The 21,911-nt window shown below is 46.8% G+C and overlaps 3 protein-coding genes across 3 annotated transcripts; 1 reads left to right on the top strand and 2 right to left on the bottom strand.

Annotated features, from left to right (window-relative positions):
- The first annotated feature begins 890 nt into the window (after positions 1-890).
- On the top strand, positions 891-18,265 carry LOC117890424. Its single transcript, XM_034795244.1, has 14 exons — positions 891-1,025; positions 9,238-9,342; positions 9,423-9,654; positions 11,312-12,875; positions 12,935-13,104; positions 13,165-13,494; positions 13,554-13,651; positions 13,722-14,122; positions 14,183-14,509; positions 14,577-14,760; positions 14,824-14,983; positions 15,061-15,187; positions 15,262-15,407; positions 15,459-18,265. Exons 2-14 carry the CDS (start codon positions 9,254-9,256, stop codon positions 15,768-15,770), a joined length of 4,140 nt encoding a protein of 1,379 aa, XP_034651135.1. The 5' UTR covers positions 891-1,025; positions 9,238-9,253; the 3' UTR covers positions 15,771-18,265.
- A 997-nt stretch (positions 18,266-19,262) lies between these two features.
- Positions 19,263-20,261, bottom strand: LOC117890425 (ribulose-phosphate 3-epimerase). Its single transcript, XM_034795245.1, has 3 exons — positions 19,969-20,261; positions 19,719-19,901; positions 19,263-19,645 (listed from the first exon to the last, which is right to left on the bottom strand). The coding sequence occupies exons 1-3, from the start codon at positions 20,152-20,154 to the stop codon at positions 19,349-19,351; spliced, it is 666 nt and encodes a 221-aa protein (XP_034651136.1). The 5' UTR covers positions 20,155-20,261; the 3' UTR covers positions 19,263-19,348.
- A 620-nt stretch (positions 20,262-20,881) lies between these two features.
- LOC117890101 (LDLR chaperone boca) lies at positions 20,882-21,643 on the bottom strand. The gene is made up of 2 exons (XM_034794765.1): positions 21,434-21,643; positions 20,882-21,375 (listed from the first exon to the last, which is right to left on the bottom strand). The coding sequence occupies exons 1-2, from the start codon at positions 21,581-21,583 to the stop codon at positions 20,986-20,988; spliced, it is 540 nt and encodes a 179-aa protein (XP_034650656.1). The 5' UTR covers positions 21,584-21,643; the 3' UTR covers positions 20,882-20,985.
- Between the last annotated feature and the right edge of the window lie 268 nt (positions 21,644-21,911).

Raw genomic sequence — 21,911 nt, 5'->3', positions numbered from 1 at the left:
GAAGAGAAAGCAGAGGTTCGTCAAAAATCACAACAGATTAAAGAGAAGCAAAGGAACGAACGCTTTATTTGAATTGAGGAGTGTTTTTCCCTGAGAATGTGACAATAAATATTAATTTGCCTTAACCTGCACCTTGTTATTCGCACCTGGATTATACATACACACACATACTCGTTTGTGTTAGCTGCTGGAAGCCGTTACTTTTGGATTGCAGAGAAAGAGAAGCCAGCCACAAAAGCCATTGACAGCCAAACAGCCCAGCGAGTAATCAAAGTTAATTTACCAATACAAGAGCATTGAATGCTGCGTGCTACATATACAAGTATCAACGGGCACAACGTGTCGAGAACACGTAAATTCTATTTACGCAAATAATACTAAACAAAGCAACAACAGCGACAAGAAGAGCCAAGCCAAATAAGAGGAATACCAGGCTTCGAGCGCCAGAAAGTAGGCAACAGAAGCCACAGCATCAGCAGCAAAGCAGCGCAAACAGGATACTTAAAATATACACACGCACTTTGCAAGCACACAAGCACACAAACACACACGCATATATGTATATACCGTCGTCCTGGTGCCTGCTCAACGTCAACTTAAATTGTATTGCCTGTGTCTGTGTGAGTTCATATTTTTGCACATGCCCTTGCCCCAGCCCTTGCTCCTCACCACCCTGGCAAGCAGCCACCCAGCCACCCAGCCAACCGACACACACACACAACTGGTGAGCAAAGCACGAAATAAATATAAAATAGACCCGAAACAACAACAGTCACTGCTGCGCGCTGCCGCTGAGGTGTTTTGGCCCGAGGCGACGGGCGCAAAGCAAACACACAGCAGCGAAAAAAAAGATACAGACGAAAGATGCCCGAATGCTGGACAGAGATTGATGCTGGCTGCCGCCGTCGTAAAGCAACAAAGCCAACAACAGCAACAGCAACAACAACAACAACAACAGCAACAACAGCAACATCAACAACAAGAACAACGATAAAGATAGAGACAACCGACGGCAATTGAGAAATGTAAGTAAAAATTCCCAGTTCTGGTCCCAGGATCAAGCGGAGTTGAAGTGAAAAACAAACGGGGCAACAAGGCAGATACACACACAGCCAACCACTAACACGGACACACACACAGGCTACAAGGAATCACACTTAGAAATCAGGTTGCATGATACACAACTTGTATCAGCTTGTGCCTGTCCATGTCCTGTCCCACTTGCGCAGCATTCGAACTCAATTTGGATGAAATAAATATATACACACACACACACTCACACACACAAGCAAACACAAGAACAGGGACAGACACACACTGAGGGACATAATATACTCTCTGGGCAGGAATTGGTATGCCAAAAGTTTCAAAAATCGATGAGAGGGAACAAAAAATGAATGCCAAAGAAAAGGCCGGGCAACCGATAAGAGGAATACAATACAAAATTTCTCTTGGGTCTCTGTCCAGCAAATACTCACCATTGAATGGGTACGCTATTGTACACTGGGTCTGATCCCATCGCGAGGGCGGACTCTCTAAGGTATGCAACACATTGCCAATACTGTCGGCATTCTCGATAAAGGGCGCACATCAATTAGCAATGTCTGCCCCCCCAGCAGCGACACAGCAGACACATTTTACAACCAGAGCAGACCCTGCACGTTAAATGGGTTCAGGGAACCCAAAGACACGACCAATTCGTTAAATGAAGTGAGCTTGTTCAAAGGAACTCACAGAGATTCAAACAACATAAATTAACTGCGCTGACTTGCTGTAATATCAACACAGTGAACTATGATTTGTATTTGTAAGTCTTTCCTGCTGCGCTTTGAATTCGTGAAATTTTTAATCGATTTTATAATAGTTTTAACCATCTTACATACCCCAGTGTGGCTTAGCAGTTAACGGTGCATATAGCTTTAGCCTAACAGAAAATATTCAAACAAATGCTCTAGAAGTAAGCTATTGGAATGCACCCATCCGAGCAGGGCCATGACGTGTGATGATAATTTTGTGATACGTTTTGATAGATATTACTGACAAAAGAGAATAAATTCTCCGTAGAATGCGACACACCTAAATTAAAATTAAATCAATTCTGACAGCACAGGAAAGAAAGATGCAGTTGTTCCTACAGATACTTGGAGATGTATTTAAATTGAATTTATTCGCAATTGAGTTCTGAAAATCGTATTTTTGTGATATTTTGCTTGAATGAAATTTCTGGGAAAGCGCACTGAGACACAAAAGAGCTTGTAACATATTTAACCCATTCAAAAGTTAATCATAAAGAAATGTATTGGGACTGCTCCCAGGACTGGCCCTAGAAATGATGTCCCAAGCAGCCGAAGGAGTGGTGGGAAGAGATGGCGATGGGCTGTCAGTCCAATGGGATAGATAAATTGCTTCATCCGACTGCTCTGATTTGATTTTAATGAAACTCCCGGTGCCCGGGAAACACTCCAAGCGAATTAAATCTGAAGTGGGAGGGAGGAGTATGGGAGTTGAGTGTGGAATGTGGGACAGGGTGTGGTATCGAGAAAGGATAATTTAATGAAAGTCTGGGAATTGCGCAGTGGCCACAGACACACGCACACAGACAGCCCAGGCCTTTGCCGATTGCAGCCGCACCGCAGCTCCTGAAGCCGCCTGAAGCTGCAGCCACTCTCAGAACTTTCTGTGTCCTTGACATTCGGAATGCAACCACCCTCCTGCAGGGTGGAGCGGATTGCCGAGTGGGAGTGGGAGCTCACCTCAGCGAGGGCTGCCCTGCTAACTGATATTAAGTCAAAACTATGGTCAAATTCTTCGCAACTTCTGACTATCTGATTCAAATCTGAGGTGAAGAAGCTGTCCGAATGTCCGCTGTGGGACATAGTAGAGCTGTCCGCCTGCTCCTCCATGGGGAAAGTTATAACGGACAACCCGTTGCAACGGGAGGGGCAGAAGAAGTGTTCAAGAACGAAAATCAATTTCCGTATAACCCGACGACAATGCAAACGGAACAAAACGGAAACTGAAATCGAAATGATGGAAGGGGAGGGCGTAATGGCAAGGGCAGTGGAAGGGGCGGAAAGCGAACGCTGTCTTTCTTTTTATACCCTGTACTTAAAGAGTAAATAGGGTATACTCGAATTGTATTGGTGGTAAAAACTGGATGTACATACATATGTATATAACGCGCAGATGGAAACGTTTCCGACTCCATAACGTATATACATACATACATACATATGTATGTACATATATGCTTGACCTGCATCAATAGCCGAGTCGACATAGCCCCGTCTGTGTTTCCGTCCGTCTATCCGTTTGTCCGTCCGTCTTGATGAGCGCCTGGATATCGGAGACTATAAAAGCTAGAGCCACCATATGGGATATCAACTAAACCTGCAATTCCGTAGAGAATAACTATATCGATCAGATCACCGAATAGGGATTTAATGTAAATTTAGATGACGTATGTAGAAAATATGTAAAATGTCAAAATCTAAAAATAAACCACTGAGATAAACCACAGGTATGCACATATACTGACTGAGTACCGGGTATAAAAGTTGTGACGCGTACGAAGCGTCTCAGAAGCGTTCCTATCTATCCACTGAATGCTGCATATGACTGGCCACTGGACATACGAGCGCTACTGGCCCCTTGCCCTACTGCTCGCTCGGCCAACGTCTACAGTTAACGGCTCGATGCGCACGATATATGTATGTACATATGTGTGTTGTACACTCTGCAAACTGTATCTCTCTGGCTCTCTCTCTATCTCGAGAGAGAGAGACCTCTCTTGCCATTTAATACGCACACACACAATTCTAGAGAGACACACGAGTAGACACCCATCATTGCAATGGCAGGCAGCATAAGCCGCAGTCTGGCACGTGCGCCCAGCGAGACGTCAGAAACAAAGCGCCAGTGTCAGTCAGCGCTGCCTGGCCGCATTGACTAATGAAAGTAAAGCATGTCAACTCAGGACTTACGACTCAGGACCCAGGACTTAGGCCCCATTCCCCATTCCCCATCTCAGCTCCCTCTCGATCAAAATGTAAACTGACAAAGAGGACAATGGCGTTGACGATGACAGTAAATATTGTACGTACAATGTGTACAATGTACACCCCATCCCCATCCCCATCCCCACACCACCCCATCCCATCCCAGAGAACACATCTACTGCTTTTACACTTGCAAAAAGGTCGGACCTGTTTCCCATACATATGTACATACATTCATATATGTACATATATGTACTGGCATACATATGCACATATATTTATTTCCGTTTTTTGCTTCTTCTATAAAAGCGCAATGCCCTTTTGCAAGAGTTCGGTTTCTTGTGGCCTCCTGACATTTCAAACGGACTCCCCTCTTTTCCTGAGTGTAAGAAAACAAATTGCTCAATGCTCTCTTTGTCATTAGCTTTTTTGTTGCATTCCTGGCTGCTGCCTGTCCTTGCACCCCGCCCGAATATTCTTTTGTATACATTTAGATATGTTCGTGTATATATTTTACATTTGTGTGTTTCTTGTAAAGCCTAATTGGATTCATTATTAATGAGGCAGACTTAGTTCTTTTCTTTCGCGGTAATTCACTTTTGCCACAATTGCATTACAATTTTACAGGAAGGGTGCCCCTATCAGACAAAGGGCCTGTCCCATGCCAGCCTGTTCTGTGGTAGTCAGAGAAATGCAACCAACTGAACGAGAAACGATTACATAAAAGCCTTAATGAAACGGATGCAACATCTCGCAGATAGAATTCGTAGCACGTGTGGACTCCATCCTCCACTCGCACATCGACCATCATTGGCAGTGTCTTGGCAAAACTTGGAACGCTTGTGTCTATGCCAATACGAGTATAAGTATGAGTATAAGTATGAGTATGAGTATGAGTAAGTTGTGTAAGTTAGTTGAGGTACCGCGCCGGAAACTCTACTCGATGGTACACCCGCGCTACAAATCAATCCTGACAGCTGAGTGGCAGGCAAACAGCAACCAATTGCAGGCAGTGCTCCGTGTGCCGACCGGGACGAGTACTATGAGTACTCATACTCGTTGTCGTACTCATCTCGTACTCGTATCCGTGCGTGTGCATCGCAACTCATGTGGCCGATCAGATGGCAGCGGAAATGAGACGCATTGGGATGGAGACCAATCGACTGGGATGAAATGGTCGGAGGGTAGAGCTCCTCCTGCCCGACAAAGATTGTCAATCAGTCGAACGAAGTGAGCGAAACGAACGCCCTTTGAATGTAAAATGGAAATGGAATCAAAATAATGAATGCTGGCAAAAGCGGAAACGCACGCCGCATGGAAGCGAGCAGAGCCGATGTACTCATGTAGATACTCGCATGAGATTGTAGATACTCGTTCTTAGTACAAATTTAAATAGTTGAACAACTCGCTCTGTTCCTGGTAATATTTGACTTTGAAGTCATCCCCATCCCTGCCCTGTTCCGCCCCGCTAAAAACCCTTTGTAGCACGCGCACCCACACCTACAGCTATCGATACTCGTACGTTCACAATCACATTATATGGCACACCATCGCATTTTTGATAGCACAACCACGAACAATGGAACTCTCTTGTCTTCGCTTCTCATTCTCTGTCAGCGATATTTCATTTGTTAATTGTGTACCCAGCAACAGCAGCCTTTTCCTATCCCCATCCCCATCCCCATCCTAGCCGCTGCTAGCGCATCCTAGCTATGGCTACGAGTAAAGATTTAATATCTGTACCTATTAAAAAAGGTGGTCTTATCATTTGTATTGTGTATTCTGCTTATACCTCTGTGTGAGGTTGCGCCACAGGACCCAGTCACTCTAGAAATCGCTGTTGCGCAAAGCTGCGCAAATAGGGACATAGATACATAGGTGTGTACATACATTAATGTACGAATTAATGAATAAATATTCAGTTTACTTTTGGTGGATTGAAAGACAGATTCCAGTATTTGAGTAGAGAAACTAAAGCGGAAGCCACTGAACAAGTTGACAACTTTCTCCTAGCTCTTAAGCCCTGGAAATTTCTTACTCAGATGCTTATATTCATTTACTCGTATCGGTGTGACGACTGTCTGAAGGCCTTTCTGTCACTCAATCCGATGAGCGTTAGACACTATGTGATACATGTGACATACATGAGGACCCGTGGGTTCTTGCGACTCTGTTGGTCCCCGATGTTGGACGGGACGGACGAGGCAGCAAAGCTACCTGAAAGGCTGTTGCCGGCTGCTGCACAAACTAATTAAATGCTCAGCCATAATTTATGTGTGGCGGTCCCGACAAATGGGAAGCGGGAGCATAGGCAACGAGGCGGTCATAAATTTAAATTATGGCTGGAGCCAGAGACACCAACTCAGGGTGAATGCATAACAGATAGGACAGAGAGAAGTGCTTGGAAAAATGGCCAGGACATTGTGGGCACAGCTGAAGAGGTTACCCTCTGCATCTGCTCATCCTCTCTCTCTCTCTCTCTCTCTCTCTCTGACATAGCTGACCAGGACGTTCTTGTAATGAAATTCCGAGAGTTCTGGCTCAAACGGGGAACGGTGAGTGGGGAGCGGTGGTCTCTGGATGGGCTGTGATAAGCTCTAGGCAAATATGCCAAGGGCGATAAAGAAACCCGAATTTGAAAATGTTACATATGCCTAATCTGTCTCACCCATGTCATGTGATCCTGATTGCACACTCTTGCCAGGATGTAGGATGTTGGTTTCTTCTCAGAAATGGCCGCAAGACCTTCTGCCCGACCCTCGATAATTGGCTTCTTTCCGCTGGGTCACGGACAATGGACAATGGACAGAAGTGTTGATATTTCTATGATTCTGGGGAAAGTTCAAGCCCGTTGTGAAAGGTGGAAATTCTTTAACTCCTTTTACGCAACTGCTGGGAGTCGCTGGGAGAGTGCTATGCCCTGGACTCTCGGTCTGGGCATTTTCTCGTCTGCTGATTAACTCGGAATTCCACTTCCATACGCAGTACTTGGAGCAAATACTTTCGACTCCCAACAGGAGCAAGAGGAGTGGGGCCAAAGGCATCCGCACAACTAGACGTATACTTAATAATGTGTACCAAGGCTATCAGGCGCATAAGGAACAATTGCTGGCGTTCTGTCTGCACTGGGGCTGTGGAATTTCAACCTTTTCCAACTTACATAAGTGGGGCTGATGCTGGTGCTGGTCCCAACTGACATCACTGAGATTTCAGATCTGTGAGTGGAATTTGAGAGGCTGACACTTGGCAAATGCGCCAACAATTTGGATAATAACCCAAAGGTCAGCGATAGATTGGTGAGAAAGTATGGGGAATGGAAATGGAGGCCAGGTCCTGGTCCTCGTCCTTGTCCCTAATATAATTTAAAAGCATCTGCTCCCGTTCCCATTCCTTCCTTCCTGGGCAAGCCTGATTGCTTTTGCGTTGCAAATTCGTTGTAAAACTTTTCGTGGCAGGAACGGGAGTGGTGCGGAAAGGAGCGAAGAGGAGAGCAGAGTGGGGGATTGGGCGACACAAAAGCAAACAATTTATGGTTCGTATGAGTTTGGAGTTGCTGTTCGGCATACAAATGCCGAGCAAATAGAATTTGTGTGTTTATCCTGTCTCCATTTGCATGTGGGTGTGTGTGTTCATACTTGCTATGTGAAATGTATCTGTGTATCCTGCGAGTGTGTGTGTGTGTGTGTGTGTGTGTGGTAATAGCCAAATTGTATGCACATCCATGTGTGTCGTGTCTACCTATTTGCTTAAAAAATGAGGAAACGCCCGATTAATGAACGTTCAAGAATCGTTATTGTTTAAGAAAATAAATCTTAGCAACAGGGAATATCCATCAAGTATGTACCCACATATGTACATACATATGTACATATGTACAGAAATGCCTGGGTTCGATTCGGACATGGACACGAACACAGGTGGTGTAGGAGATGGAGACGACGATGGCGATGGCGCCCTCTCACCTGTCAGGGTTGATTGCATCCTATTAGTGTCAATACACGTCCTTGACACATCATGAACTCTGACAGCTCGGCTCTGGCCTGCTCGACTAGCTGGGTGGCCTGCAGCTATCAGGAGGATGTATGCAGTGCGTAGGGGGTGATTTTTGATTGTTCTTTGTGTTTGGCCACCCCAAGGCACTGCTTCACCTGTTGCCTGTCACGCTCTGGCATGGGATTTCGGGACTGTGTGGAATGCCTCCGATTTAAGTAGGTCACACCTTGATATTGACGAAATCTCTTCTTGGTTTGCAGACTCATAGACAGCCGACCCCCAATTACTGCCATACTCCACTCGTGCAGATTGTGGGTAGGTAAAGTCCGCTCTTACAAGTCCGCAAAGCCGCACGGAAAACGCATATGCTTGGGACATGCCCCAGGACCCACAAAGAGGCGAGCGCGATTAATCCGAAATGGCAGAGTGATTTTGCAATAAAGCAAACAGCTACAAATGTGGAAATATTGCGATAATGAACTACGCGGAACCATGATGCATGTGAAAAGACGAGCTCGGTATTCCGAGAACTCCTTTTTTCCGATACTTGCCATTCGAGAATCCGATAAGCCACTTGGTGTGGCAGTGCATAATCTGACTGACACTCTCTTTGGCCAACAGAATGAAGGGAGAGCAGGGTGGGACAGGACAGGGCAAGAAAGGGAAGGGTAGCCAGTGCCACTGTGTGGGACAATGTCTGGGGCCGGAGGAAGCGGCCACTCTTTGTGTTATGGGCCAACTAATGGCATCCATTAGACACAAAAGGCCAAATTGCGTGGCTCGATGCACGATGGCATCAATACATTCCCTTACTCCATACAAGAGTACATATGTTGTGTGTGTCTGTGCGTTTGTGTGTACGAGTATTGTGGGATCTATTGTCACGTGTCCGTGTCCGTGTCCGTGTCCGTGCGAGTATCTCTCCCTCGGGCTTACTCCCAAAACCCAGTTTATCTGTATTCCATATTCAGTGTGAGCTGTGTCATGGGTTCGATTGTATAACTGATTCTTATGTATGATTTGCATGACTTGCACATTCCGCCGGGGGCCGAGCCAAACCCAAATCTGTTTGTGTGTCGGAATGCGAATAGTTCGATTTGGATATGCATGGCGGGCAGACGGGCTTGGGCTTGGGCTCGGGGACATCAGTTGGTAGAATGCTGCAATTGTTTTCGTATTTTTTTCGATTTGCATGTGGATCACATACGCGTTGTGATAATCGATTCCGTTTCATTTCCCATTGCAGCTTCAACGAATAAGCCATGAACGCACTCGACATGAATAAACAATTCCTGAGCGTCTCCCAGGAGCAGCATCCGCACTCGGACGACGACCAGCACAGTCGCTCGCGGTAAGTAGGTGCCGTCACATCATTCAATCCTGCCTCCGGACTCACCCGAACAAGTTTCCCTTCCTTTCCTGTCTCTGCAGCTCGGAGCGTGCCTCCAGCCTGGCGCTGCCTCTCAACTCCCTGCTGGACTTTTACGACAAGCAGCAGGAGCAGTGCAAGTCCGTCACCCTGCTGCCACTGCCCAGCAACAGCCACAGCAGCAGCAGCAGCAGCAGTAGCAGCATCGTGCGACGCCACTCCTCCCACTACTACCCCATGCTCGAGGATAAGCAGAAGCCTTCGCAGCTGGCTCACGAGGCCAATGAAATGCTGGTAAGTCCAACCATCAGAAAAGCAATTGGAAGGACGGTCTGTCAATAAGTATTTAGTAAATTCCTCAGCTAGAGATATTTTCTTTGAGATTTTAAATTGTAAGTTTAACTTTCCGCGCTTTAGTGCTGTAAATCGTAAAGTGAATCTATTAGAGCAGAATTGTGTAATGGGAGTTACAGTTTTTACCATTTTGACACACCTCTGGACGACCTCTATTACTGGTGCTAAAGTCGCTAAAGTTTTGGCCAACCATTCACCTTCGAGGTTTCGGCAAAAAACGAAGCGATTTGCACGGGACAAGAACGAAGGTGGTTTCGCGGCAACTTTTGAACCACTGATCTCTATAAAGTTGCTATAAATATAATTAATACCTCGGTCGCACTCCATTTCGGTACCAAACCTTAATAGTGGGAGGAGTGGCGGTTTGTTGTTAACACTTATTAAATAGTTCAAAATATGCAAAACGAGGAGGAACGTTGTGTGACGCTTTGTACACGTCACATCTTTTATAACCGCTACTCAGTTCTACATCTGTATCTTAGCGGTTTTTTCTTCAAATTTTTAATATTTTCTTCATCTGCCATCTACATCCACATAACATTTCACGCGAACACGCTCTTTTAGCTCCCCCCCCCCTCCCACAGAGCCGCACACTACACGAAGCAGAGTGTGAGTGAGAGAATGTGCAAAAAACAAAAAAAGCAGCTTGAAGGGGTGGGTATAGCCACTGCAAATGAATATCGTCATTCTGGCTATAATATTGATCCAATCTGAGCCCAACGGTGATCTGATAGATGTGGGAATTTCCTACAGATTGGCGTTTTAAGTTTTCTTCTATATTCAAAATTGTGGCAGATTTTCGGCCTTTGTGGGGGAGGAGGGGGCTAGGCTCATTTTTGAAATACTCTTGAAACAGTGTGAGCATAAAGAAGTCTGGATGCAACATTTGGTGGCTCTAGGCTTTATAGTCTCGTAAGAAGCGTCTCACACGTCCCTTCTCGTTTTTGCTCTTTTCATTCGCATCAGAAAGCGAGATTTGGACAAGTGATTTTAAAATTGATGAGCAAAGTATGATACTCTAAACTGCATAGACCAATACTGTACCTATTGGTGCCAGCTGCCTTTTCTACTTTCAACTGAGACAGTTTGCTCGTACGAGCTGACACATCTTTGTACATATACATATGTATGTATATGTATACTGTATGGGGTTTGTGATTCGGCTTAGATAAGCTTGAAGACTGCTGATGTGTCAGCTCTTGATATTTCATGCAGCCATTTCATTTCCCCCACGCCACCATCCACCTGCCGACAGTCACCTGCCATAACACTTTGTCATCATCGACATCATCGCCGGCAACGCAGAGGGGGAAAATCCGGAACGCCACTAAAATCTCTTTTGCCGCTTTTCCGCGTTTTCGCTATTTTCCATTCGTGCAAAATCCACGACGGAGCTGCGTCAGGTTTTGTGCAGTCGGCTTAGCGGCTTAGTCCGTCCGCCTGGATGGCACGGCATCCATGCCCAGGGATCTGGCTCCACGAGCTTAGCCTGAGCCACAGCTCACGGGATATTGCTATTTGGCCAGCTATATGTAGCCATTTGTGTGCGTACACCTCTGACCCAGAATCTGCTGTCTCTCTCCCTTCTGTACGGTAGGACCTGAAATACGGCAAGTCAGCGCCGATGGGAGGAGCCATCGGGACAGCCAAGGCCAAGCAGCAGCTGGTACGTGTGGATACGCCAGTCACGCCACCGCCGCCCATACCGCGCCGCATGCTGCGAGGCAAGTCCGGCTGGCCGCCGCAGCCGAGTCCAGCCGGACCGGAAGGCGCCCACGGCATTGGCACCGTGTTTGTTTATCCGCAGCCAGCAAACGTGACCACAGAGGCGGCCGGGGTGCAATCATCACTCCTTGTTGACGTAGCCACACGTCCGGCGTACGGATATACGGATGCCGATGGCATTTCCGATGACGACCGCACGAGCCTGGAGAACTCCGTGTTCGACGAGTCGCTGACCTCCACACCTGTCAAGGTCGCCGGCTACCATGCCAGCCGGTACGCCGGGCTGGGCCACATGACGAAGCGGGCTCAGCGCTCCTCCAGCAGCACCGTGGACTCCGCCTACGGCTCCTCGGGTGGGCACAGCGAGCGCTTTGCCTCCAGCTCGACCAGCGTCGATTTTCGCAGCCGCTTCTCCTCGGTGGACACACAGTCCTCGCTCGACGAGAAGCCTTCGTCCATCTCCATTGACTCGCCCCTGGCCAAGGACACGTTCCGGCTGGAGCGCGACCGAGAACGAGCCGTCGTCGGCAACGATGTCATGCACAAGCTCAACAACAACAATCTCAGCCTCGGCCCCGGTGTCGAGTTGGCCAGCAACAACAATATCGTCGTCAACAGCAGCAGCAGCAGCACCAAGCTACCGACGGTGCCGGCCCGAAAGCAGCCACCAGTCAAGATTTCTACTCCATGCAGCGGCAGCGGCAACAGCAACAACTCTGGGGGCGAGTCCAACAAGGAAACCAGCAGCGTTTCCGCATCGGCCTCCACATCGTCCGCCGCATCGGCTGGCTCCAGTACCATATCCAGTGGAACCATGTCATCCATGTCGCTGGGCTTGGGCATCGCGCCCACGGCCGCGTCCGCGTCTGCGTCCGCGTCCAGTCAAGTTCCTGTGGCCGCTGCTGGCAATTCAAACATCAGCCAAAAACGTCCAGGGCCACCGGAGCCACCACAGCGAATGAACAGCTCTTTTGATTCCGTGGACAGTGCCCCCAGGGTGCACGCGGCACCGCCTTTGACAGTGCGCAACAAACTGAGAGGCAACAAGCCGCCACCGATTGTCTACCCGAAGATGCAGCAGCGCCAGGACTCGACCCTGTCCAGCGACAGCTACTCCATCAGCTCCAGTCCCGGCTACAACTCGAAGCTGATGGAGGTGCCGCTCCTGCCCTTGGCAGCGTCGAGCCAGAGTGGTCGCAAGAGCAACAATCCGGGCGTGGCCCAGCGCCAGCAGACTTCGCTCATGGACATGGCACCCACACGCTTCGGCAAGCACGCGCAGCCGGCAGTGCCGCCGCCGCGCGGAAAGATTAATTTCCGCCAGGACTCGACCATTTCCAGCGATAGCTTCAGCCAGACGTCCAGCCCCGGCTACAACTCGAAACTCATGGAAGCCCCACTTCTGCCCTCCTTGTCGGCAAAGCGCCTGTGCAGCGGTAAGTACCGAGAACCACAGCCAACCGATCAGCAACTGACCTCTGCCTCCGACTGCTAGCCCCGGCTCCGATTGTCTGCCGCCAGGGAGTGCAGCACGAGCCCATCGAGGAGCTGGAGCCACCGCAGACGCATTCGCCGCTGAACAAGGCGAGTGCACCGCCCAGCAGCCTGCAGACGATTGTGCGCTTCCAGAACGGAGCACCCCACACCATGTCCTTGCAGCACCAGGTAGCCGCATCCCCTGCCCGCTCTGCCTCAAGTTGCCGCTCAAATCAATGCCTCTTGCAGATAATCAACCGACGCAAGAGCTCCAATCCGTACATCACCAACGGACGCTTGAAGTTCCGCCTGTTCCAGATCCTGATCAACGCCTTCGCCCTGCTGGCCATTGCCGGGGGCCTGGCCGCGTACTTCAATGCCTATCCGACCATCAAGTTCGTGAACAAGACCATCATCAACACCATCCACGTGGAGGAGAACTCGAGCTTTGGCAAGAACCCCGCCCCAGGCACCTGTCTGCCCATCATCGTGCGCTTCTGCCAGGGCTCCCAGATACCCTACAACTACACGGTCTTCCCCAACTACATCGGGCACTTTGGTCAGCTGGAGACGCAAGTGGTAATTATGGGGCGAGCTCCTTGCCATTCCATTAACCCCTTCCTCCCGCACTCTCGCAGGACCTGGACTCGTATGAGGCCCTGGTAGACGTCCGCTGCTACGAGCTCGTCTCCCTATTCCTGTGTACGCTCTTCGTGCCCAAATGCGGTCAGAGTGGGTAAGCTTAAACGAGAACAGAGATGGCCTTGAGGACGGCAGGAACTGTGACTAATTATTCGATTCCTTAGTGCCACAGTGCCACCCTGCAAGACGCTCTGCACAGAGACCATGCGCCGCTGCGGCTTCTTCTTCGATGTGTTTGGGCTGAGCCTGCCGGAGTATCTGAACTGCAAGCTCTTTAAGGACTTCCCCAGCGCTGAGGACTGCGTGGGTCTGGAGGAGGTGCGTGACGTTATGATAGCGGCCTCGAATCCCAGATGCGACGGCTTCCAGTGCGACCAGAACCGATGCCTGCCGACGGAGTACGTCTGCGATGGCCACCTCGATTGCATGGACCAGACGGACGAGGGAAGCTGCGACCGGTGCGGCCAGGACGAGATCTACTGTGGCGACAGCCAGTGCATTGGAACCAAGCACATCTGCGATGGCATCATCGACTGTCCGTACGGCCAGGATGAGCGCAATTGCCGTGAGTACAGGGATCCTCTTGAGTCTCACGGAAGCTCCGATTGATTTGTTCCTTCTGCAGTGAGGCTGAGTGAGCGGAATGGGGATGTGGGCGCCGGGGTGCTGGAGGTCTACCGCATCGGTCAGCGCCAGTGGATGCCGGCCTGTGTGAAGAACTGGGATCGGGCCGTCTCCCCTAGCGCCGTGTGCTCCATCCTTGGCTACTCGGCCGTGAACGCCACCAGTGTCCTGACTCAGCGCACCCATCGTCCGCTGCTGGCCTCGGTGAACGTCTCCACAGACATCTGGAAGATGTACGCCAAGCGACGCTCCACCCTGATGCAGGAGTTCGCAAACTGCAAGAAGACCGAGGACTACCCCATGGCCGAGCTAACCTGCTCCAACTATGGTGAGTCGAGGAAGGGTCCTCCAGTATGGGAATCCCATCTGACAGGGTACTCTTTCCACCTCAACAGAGTGCGGCAGGGTGAAGCGTGGACGCCACAAGCCCTCCAGGCGGATCATTGGCGGCAGTCAGGCCAATCCCGGCAATTGGCCCTTCCTCGCCGCCATTCTGGGTGGACCCGAGAAGATCTTCTACTGCGCCGGCGTCCTCATATCCGATCAATGGGTGCTCACTGCCTCCCACTGCGTGGGCAAGTAAGTATCGCATCGCCCTTGTCCGTGTCCCTTATGCTTATCTTACACTTCCTGCGGTTGCAGCTACACCGTCATCGACCTGGAGGACTGGACCATACAGCTAGGGGTGACGCGCCGCAACTCCTTCACGTACACTGGCCAGAAGGTTAAGGTGAAGGCGGTCATTCCACATCCGCAGTACAACATGGCCATTGCCCACGACAACGACATTGCGCTTTTCCAGGTACTTGGGTTGCAGGTCTCCCGATCGATCCATCCATCCATCAATCAATCCTTTCGGTTTCATTTCCCTTCCTCCAGCTGGCCACTCGTGTATCCTTCCACGAGCATCTGCTGCCCGTCTGCCTGCCGCCGCCGAGCGTGAGGAATCTCCACTCCGGAACACTCTGCACCGTCATCGGATGGGGCAAGCGCGAGGAAAAGGACCGTAAGTACAGGCCCTCACTCTCCCTGACGACAGGAATGCTTCACTGACTTATCCCTTATCCCTTTACTCCACAGCCAAGTCAACGTACGAGTTCATAGTCAATGAGGTGCAGGTGCCCATCATCACGCGCAACCAGTGCGACGAGTGGCTCGACAACCTCACCGTCTCGGAGGGCATGGTATGCGCCGGCTTCGACGACGGCGGCAAGGATGCCTGTCAGGTGAGTGTCCCCCCTTCGCGGTGTGTCCGGATAAATCGAACTTATTTGCAGGGCGATTCGGGCGGTCCTCTGCTCTGTCCGTATCCGGGGGAGAAGGACCGCTGGTTTGTTGGCGGCATTGTGTCGTGGGGCATCATGTGCGCCCACCCAAAGCTGCCCGGCGTCTACGCGAACGTGGTGCAGTATGTGCCGTGGATCCAGGAGCAGATGCAAAAGCATGCGCGACCCATCGCCGAGGAGCGTGTCAACAAATATGATTTGCATCCGGGCGGCCCTGACATGCTCTCCAAAATAGCCACGGATCCCATGCGGAACGGGAAGCCCTACTACTACACTCACGGCAAGGTCATGACCCATGACTAGACGCAGACACACATATAACAGATGTCATGTATATGATGGGAATAAGGAGCTCGATGAGACGCACGAGAGACATTAGGGGACAGAGGCAGGAAATGCTTGAGTACAGCATTTGTGCATCAGCGGTTGCTGCACACTCTGACGAGTGGCGGCGAGTGGCGGAGAGGATATATTTTGCTACTGAACTTACGGTACCGTAAACCGATTGGGCAACATAATCATGTGTCAATTTGCCGAATTTATTTGTCAATTTTTTTACAAAGAGATTTCTATGAACCCAAAAAAGAGCAAGCAAAGCAAAACCAAAGATAATCCAAAGCAAACCAAACCAAACCAAACCAAAAAGGCGAAACTATATGTCAATAAATATTGAATACCCGATTTATATATTTACACATAATATAGACACACACACAGATATAGAGTGTACCCTAAAATACAAATGTATGTAGCCGATTAACAGGTGTCTAAAAAATGTGTCTAAATATCCCAGTCGTCCCGGACAATAAATCAATTTCATAGCTGAATTTCGTGTTGGAAGGTCCTGTAAACGGAAGCCTTTATATAAATAAGAAAACGGCAAGCAAAATCATTCAATTAGTCCCCAACAAAAATGTATGATTGCCGCAAAATAAACACACAAAAATATATATCTACGTGCGTGTAGTACATAAATATACATATATAAATAGAGAGAAAAGAAAACAAAATATGGTAGATACAAGACGATTAAGTGTTAAAAACCGAAATGGAAAATAAGTGAACAAATTGAAGTGAGAATCTGAAAAGTAACTAAATGCAAACAAGCGGAAACTTGTTGCTGATCTACAGGTGTTCCTGTTGCAGAGTCTTTTTCCCAAGAGCTGTTCATATACCAAAGAATCTACAAGGTAAACCAAAAAGAGAAACGTGCAGTTGACAATAAAGATAACAACAAATGCACAATAAGCAAATGATTGCATTAGTCTGTAAGTAATGAAAATACTAACTACATATAATGCGTGGGTTTCAGCTTTAAAAACACGAAAGAACAAAGAGAAATGTCACATGGAACAGTACAGAATATAAACACAAACACAAACATACACAAAAACAAAAACAAACATGTATCTAGATTCTAGATTCTAGAATGCGAATCTTATAATAGCATAATAAGATGAGCGATAAAAAGATGTGCTTGTATTACATATGTATTTACCATTCACACCACACACCCGGTGATGTGAATAACAGAGTGTCTACATGCTTCTGGCTAGGAATTAGACATACTAAGAATGTAACTAAATATTTAGAGCTATTTACATATCGACTCAACTCGTTTCGCATGTGCCCCAACAAAGACTATCACCATGATTTTCCACTCATCCCATGCCTCGAACCTGAACCTATGCCACGCTTCCCTTTGGCGTAGCGTAGCCCTTAGTAGACAGTACTAAGGTAAAGCTACATATTTTGCTAACCGAAAAGGGGAGAAAAGAAACGTAGGGAAATGTAATGTAAAATATGCGTAACTAAAGACTCAAAATTGGTTGTTTCAGCTGACAGAATCCACACACCAAACACCACACACCACACACAAAGAAACATCACACAAAGTTGAGCTTCGATAATTGTACAGCTTTGATACTGTTTTCAATGGTAAGTAATCGGAGCGAGAACTTCATGTGCTCGATCGGTTACCAAAACCAACCTATGATTTTTAGCTAAAACTTGTTGTAATGCTTCGGACAAGAAATGCTAACCTATAACCGCGTTTACTAGTAGCTCTAGTTGGCCTGTATACAAAAATATAGCTATACATACATACATATGTGTATATACATATATTATATACATGCATGTTTTGTACAATCAGTTTACAAGTGGAAAAACGGTATAACTAGTTTTAATTGGGGGGTTATGAGCGCATATTACACAAGGCACAACAGCATGTTTAAGAGGAACATGCACAGAGATAATAAATAAACAAAAAAACTACAAGTCATGTAACAGAACATATATACAAGAAATATACATATAACGGAATATATATATTCTATATATATATACACATAATGTAGCTGTAGCTTGTAAGCAGATGTGATGGTGTCTAAATTTATACATACATATACGCATATTACCACAAGTGGAAAAGCTTAGTTTATACACAAACGAATCTGTGGCTTTCGTAGAATGAACCGATGACAACAGATGAGATAAAGATATATCAATGACAATACAAACATACCTACATATTAATATATTCATATACACATGAGTACTATGCTTATTTCGATTTACTGCATTATATATGGAGAGTTATGTAAATGCACTTTATGTTTCACCTTTTCCACTTCAGTTTCTCGATCTTACTGGTATTCATTTTGCAGTTCTGATCCGTTCCATCCGATGGATGTGGATGGATCGTCCACTTCGAGAGGAGCTATTTTTATACACCCGTGCTAGAGGCATGCTCCAGGCTACTATCAAAACGCTTAGCTTTATGTACAATTAGTCTACAAAGAATTACATCAATATTGTATAAATGTAAAAATGCTTAGCATTGTCGTCAAGTGAAAATGAGTGAAATAAGTTACATGCGAGGGTCACCCCCACTGACAGGGGCCCACCATGAATTAGCCGAATAGATAAATACTTACTAAGTACAATATGCATACAATCGCGACAAACACTCCCACGCACAGGGAGCCCGCACGCGCAAGCCCCAGAGTCCTAATTGAATTGCCGTGCTTGAAAGTTTCGGTTATTTTCCACATGCTCCATGACACTGAAACAGAAACCGAAACCGAAACATGAAACAGGCTAAGTACATACATACATATAAAGAAGAAAATCAAGAAACTCTAGCAAAACTTTGAATGAAAATGTAGCAAAATTAAAATACACTAAAATTAAAATCCAGGAAGCTGATTAACAAACTAGTTGAATTTACATGTGTCACAGCAGCAGAGATTAAGTATAAAAACAGACATTACATACACAAACAAGTATCAGAATATCAGAATATACGAGTATATATACAATATATGTTTAAAGATGATAACTGGATGAGAAGCAGACGCAGCACTTGTTATTTATGCACAGATGGAACTTTGTGAAGAATTTACAAGATCAAACATTGACAATAAAATAAAAACTGAATTTTTTCCATTGAGCGCTGGATGAGCGCAGCGCATTGGAAGCATTGAGAATTTATGAAGAGTTTTACATTACAATTTTGATGGAAATCCGTGAAATTGTTGAACATTTATTTTGGAAAAAAATAGAGAATAACTTTGACTTTGACATAGCGGCGGTCGCTTGAGACTGGCCATACAATAACTGGAAGAGTGCAGAATCCTACATGTAACTACATTTAATACACACAAACACGTATAACCAACTAAATGCTAAAAGCAAATGTCATACATATATACATTATATATACCTACCAACACACAAACTATATACATACATACATACATATATATATATATAAATGTTAGAAAATAAATGTATAAAAACATATATTTTATTGTTGCACATGTCTTTTACTCCACACTATGTCCTAACAGTTTTATTTCCTATAGATAAATGCAGCTTCATTTGAGGTAGCTCTGTACCACATCCCGCATCTCCCTGATGACCTGTCGCTGATCGGTGGCGCCCACCACGGCTGTGCCCGAGACAATCATGTTGGCTCCCGACTTGGCACAGCATGCAATTGTCTTTGGGCCCACACCGCCGTCCACTTCGATATCTAGATTGGGGTAGTTTTGCCGCAGCCATTCCACCTTGGGCATCATGTCGGCCATGAATGATTGACCCCCGAAGCCCGGCTCGACCGTCATTACCAGCACCACATCGGCTATGCTGATGTACTTCTCCAAGTCCTCCACCTGTTTACATCCGTAGTAGGGGAAACATTTGTTACAGCGTTCATTTGGAACCATCAACATAACCTCAACTGACCTTGGTACCCGGCTTAATGGCCAATCCCACCTTCATGCCGGCCTCCTGCACCAGGCGACTGACCTTGCACACATCGGCCACTGGCTCTATGTGGAACGTGTAGAGGTTAACGCCAGCATCGGCCATGGGTGAAATCCATTGCTCCGGATTCTGAACCATCATGTGCGTCTCAAAAAACGCGGTCTGCGGGTTAACACATTAGGAGTAAGTTGATGTCTCGCCTGGTGCAGCCAAAACAGAGCCAAATTACCTTGATCTTGTTGCGCAAGCTCTTTACCATATGATGGCCAAACGTGAGGTTCGGAACAAAGTTGCCATCCATAACGTCCAGGTGCAGGTAGTCTGCTCCATTGTCCAGTAACTTCTGGGACTCCGCAGCCAGATTGGCGAGGTCAGCATTCAAAATGCTGGGACCGATTTTAGCTTTGACCGACATTTTCTTGGCGCAGCGACAGAGTGATCGAACAAACAGTTGGGGGCTTGAGAACGCCGTTTTGCCTCGTTAAGGTCAAACAGAGGAGAGCGGAGCTGGAGTTACATTTGGAAATTTGATAAATTTGAGAATTTGTTGAGGCAGCAAGCAGCTGCAGCTGTTGTTTGAGTAAAATGTCATATTCTTCAATTTTGATATTTGTTTTGGTATTACTAACAGACTCGGAGAGTCAGCACAGAACATTTAATTTTATTCGAGAAATTCATAAATTTTGTAAAGGATTTGCTACTCTTGATTACTCTTATTTATTGGGTTTGCTTAGAAAATATAATTTCAACAAAAAAGGTCAAACAAATAATCCATGCCTTTTTTTCTACATGGTACCTACACATTTAAAACATGGCAACTACATAGGAATGGAAGTCTCTCTAAAACGTGTACATACGTAATGAAACGTAAGTATGTAACGTCACGTATTTAGAATAGATGTTCGTGAACCGGCAAATAGGAGAATTTTATTTCGTTTAATTAATGTAAACTTGTTTTCCAAATCTCGTTGCAACCAAAATAATACATTTTTCCATTTCTTTTCTTCATGTAGCTGGAGCACCCACAAAATCAACGGATCTGATCTTAATTCGATTCACAGCGTGTGCGACCCAGACGAGGTGTTATGATAGCTGGGAGTTCCAAATATTCAAGTTTCTGATTTTAATAATACAAATCAGAATACAATTTGTATGATACAAATAATAATCCTAATGATCGTTGTTTTGTTCATCTTTGTGCTTAAAAATAGGAATGAGAAATGTAAAAGTCTAATTAACAGCGTGTCTAGAGCTCGTCCTTTGCGTGTACGCCAGGGTATTCCTTGTTCTCGATGGAAACGCCCTTGCATCGGTCCTGCTCGACCAAGAAGTCCTTTGCCTCCCAGGCTTGGGCACCGTCTTTAAAGAGAAATATGGCACGGTTGTCATCGACCATATACCGCTCGGCTTGAATGTGGTTATTCCATAGGCTGGTCTGCCAGAGCTTGGTAATGGTTTCGCCTTCCTCACGCGTTGGGTTGCCGGTAACGGAGACGAAAGTCATGAGCGTGCGTCCCTTCTTCGACACTTTTAACAAGTCTTCGGGGTTCTTGCTGTCCAGATTTGAGAGATCCAGTTTTGGCTGCGGACGCAAGTGCTCGGGCAGCTCGTCCGGCTCTAGGGGGTCTTCATCTTCCTGAAAACAACCAGTATCATTATGAGGGTTACTTTTTGTACATTTTTATGAAACTTGCATCCCACTGGTCCAGCAATCGCTCTAGATCCGCTTCGCTGTAGTCCCGTATGTCTTTCTTGGCCCACGCCGGTTTTTCCTCGTCGGTGAACTTCTTGGCCAGCACAACAGGCGCCAGTGCCAGGCACAGCAAAATAAGCCTTGTTTTCATTTTAATTTTACTTTGTTTCGCACGTAGGAAACCAAAACACGTCACACAATTATCGATTGTTTGCGATACTATACTCGAATGAACTATCGAAACGTAACAGTACCAGTGCTGCCAGAATTCCAGGGCCATTATAAGCTATTATCGAAAACTAAAGGGGAAAATTGGATAAAACAAAAACTAAATAATCTACTCTATTTGGTCATATACCAGGGTGTTTTTTTCGAAAAAGGTCATCAAGTGCGTTCACAAGAAATGGATTTTTGATTGGTGATCAAGCTGTCCTGTGGACCGCGTCCAATCGGAGATCTATCTTAACAAAATTTCCCAG

The sequence above is a fragment of the Drosophila subobscura genome, chromosome E (genome assembly GCF_008121235.1).
Source record: "Drosophila subobscura isolate 14011-0131.10 chromosome E, UCBerk_Dsub_1.0, whole genome shotgun sequence".
Taxonomy (NCBI): domain Eukaryota; kingdom Metazoa; phylum Arthropoda; class Insecta; order Diptera; family Drosophilidae; genus Drosophila; species Drosophila subobscura.
The sequence above is the reverse complement of the archived record's forward strand: the minus strand, read 5'-3'. Positions and strand labels throughout refer to the sequence as shown.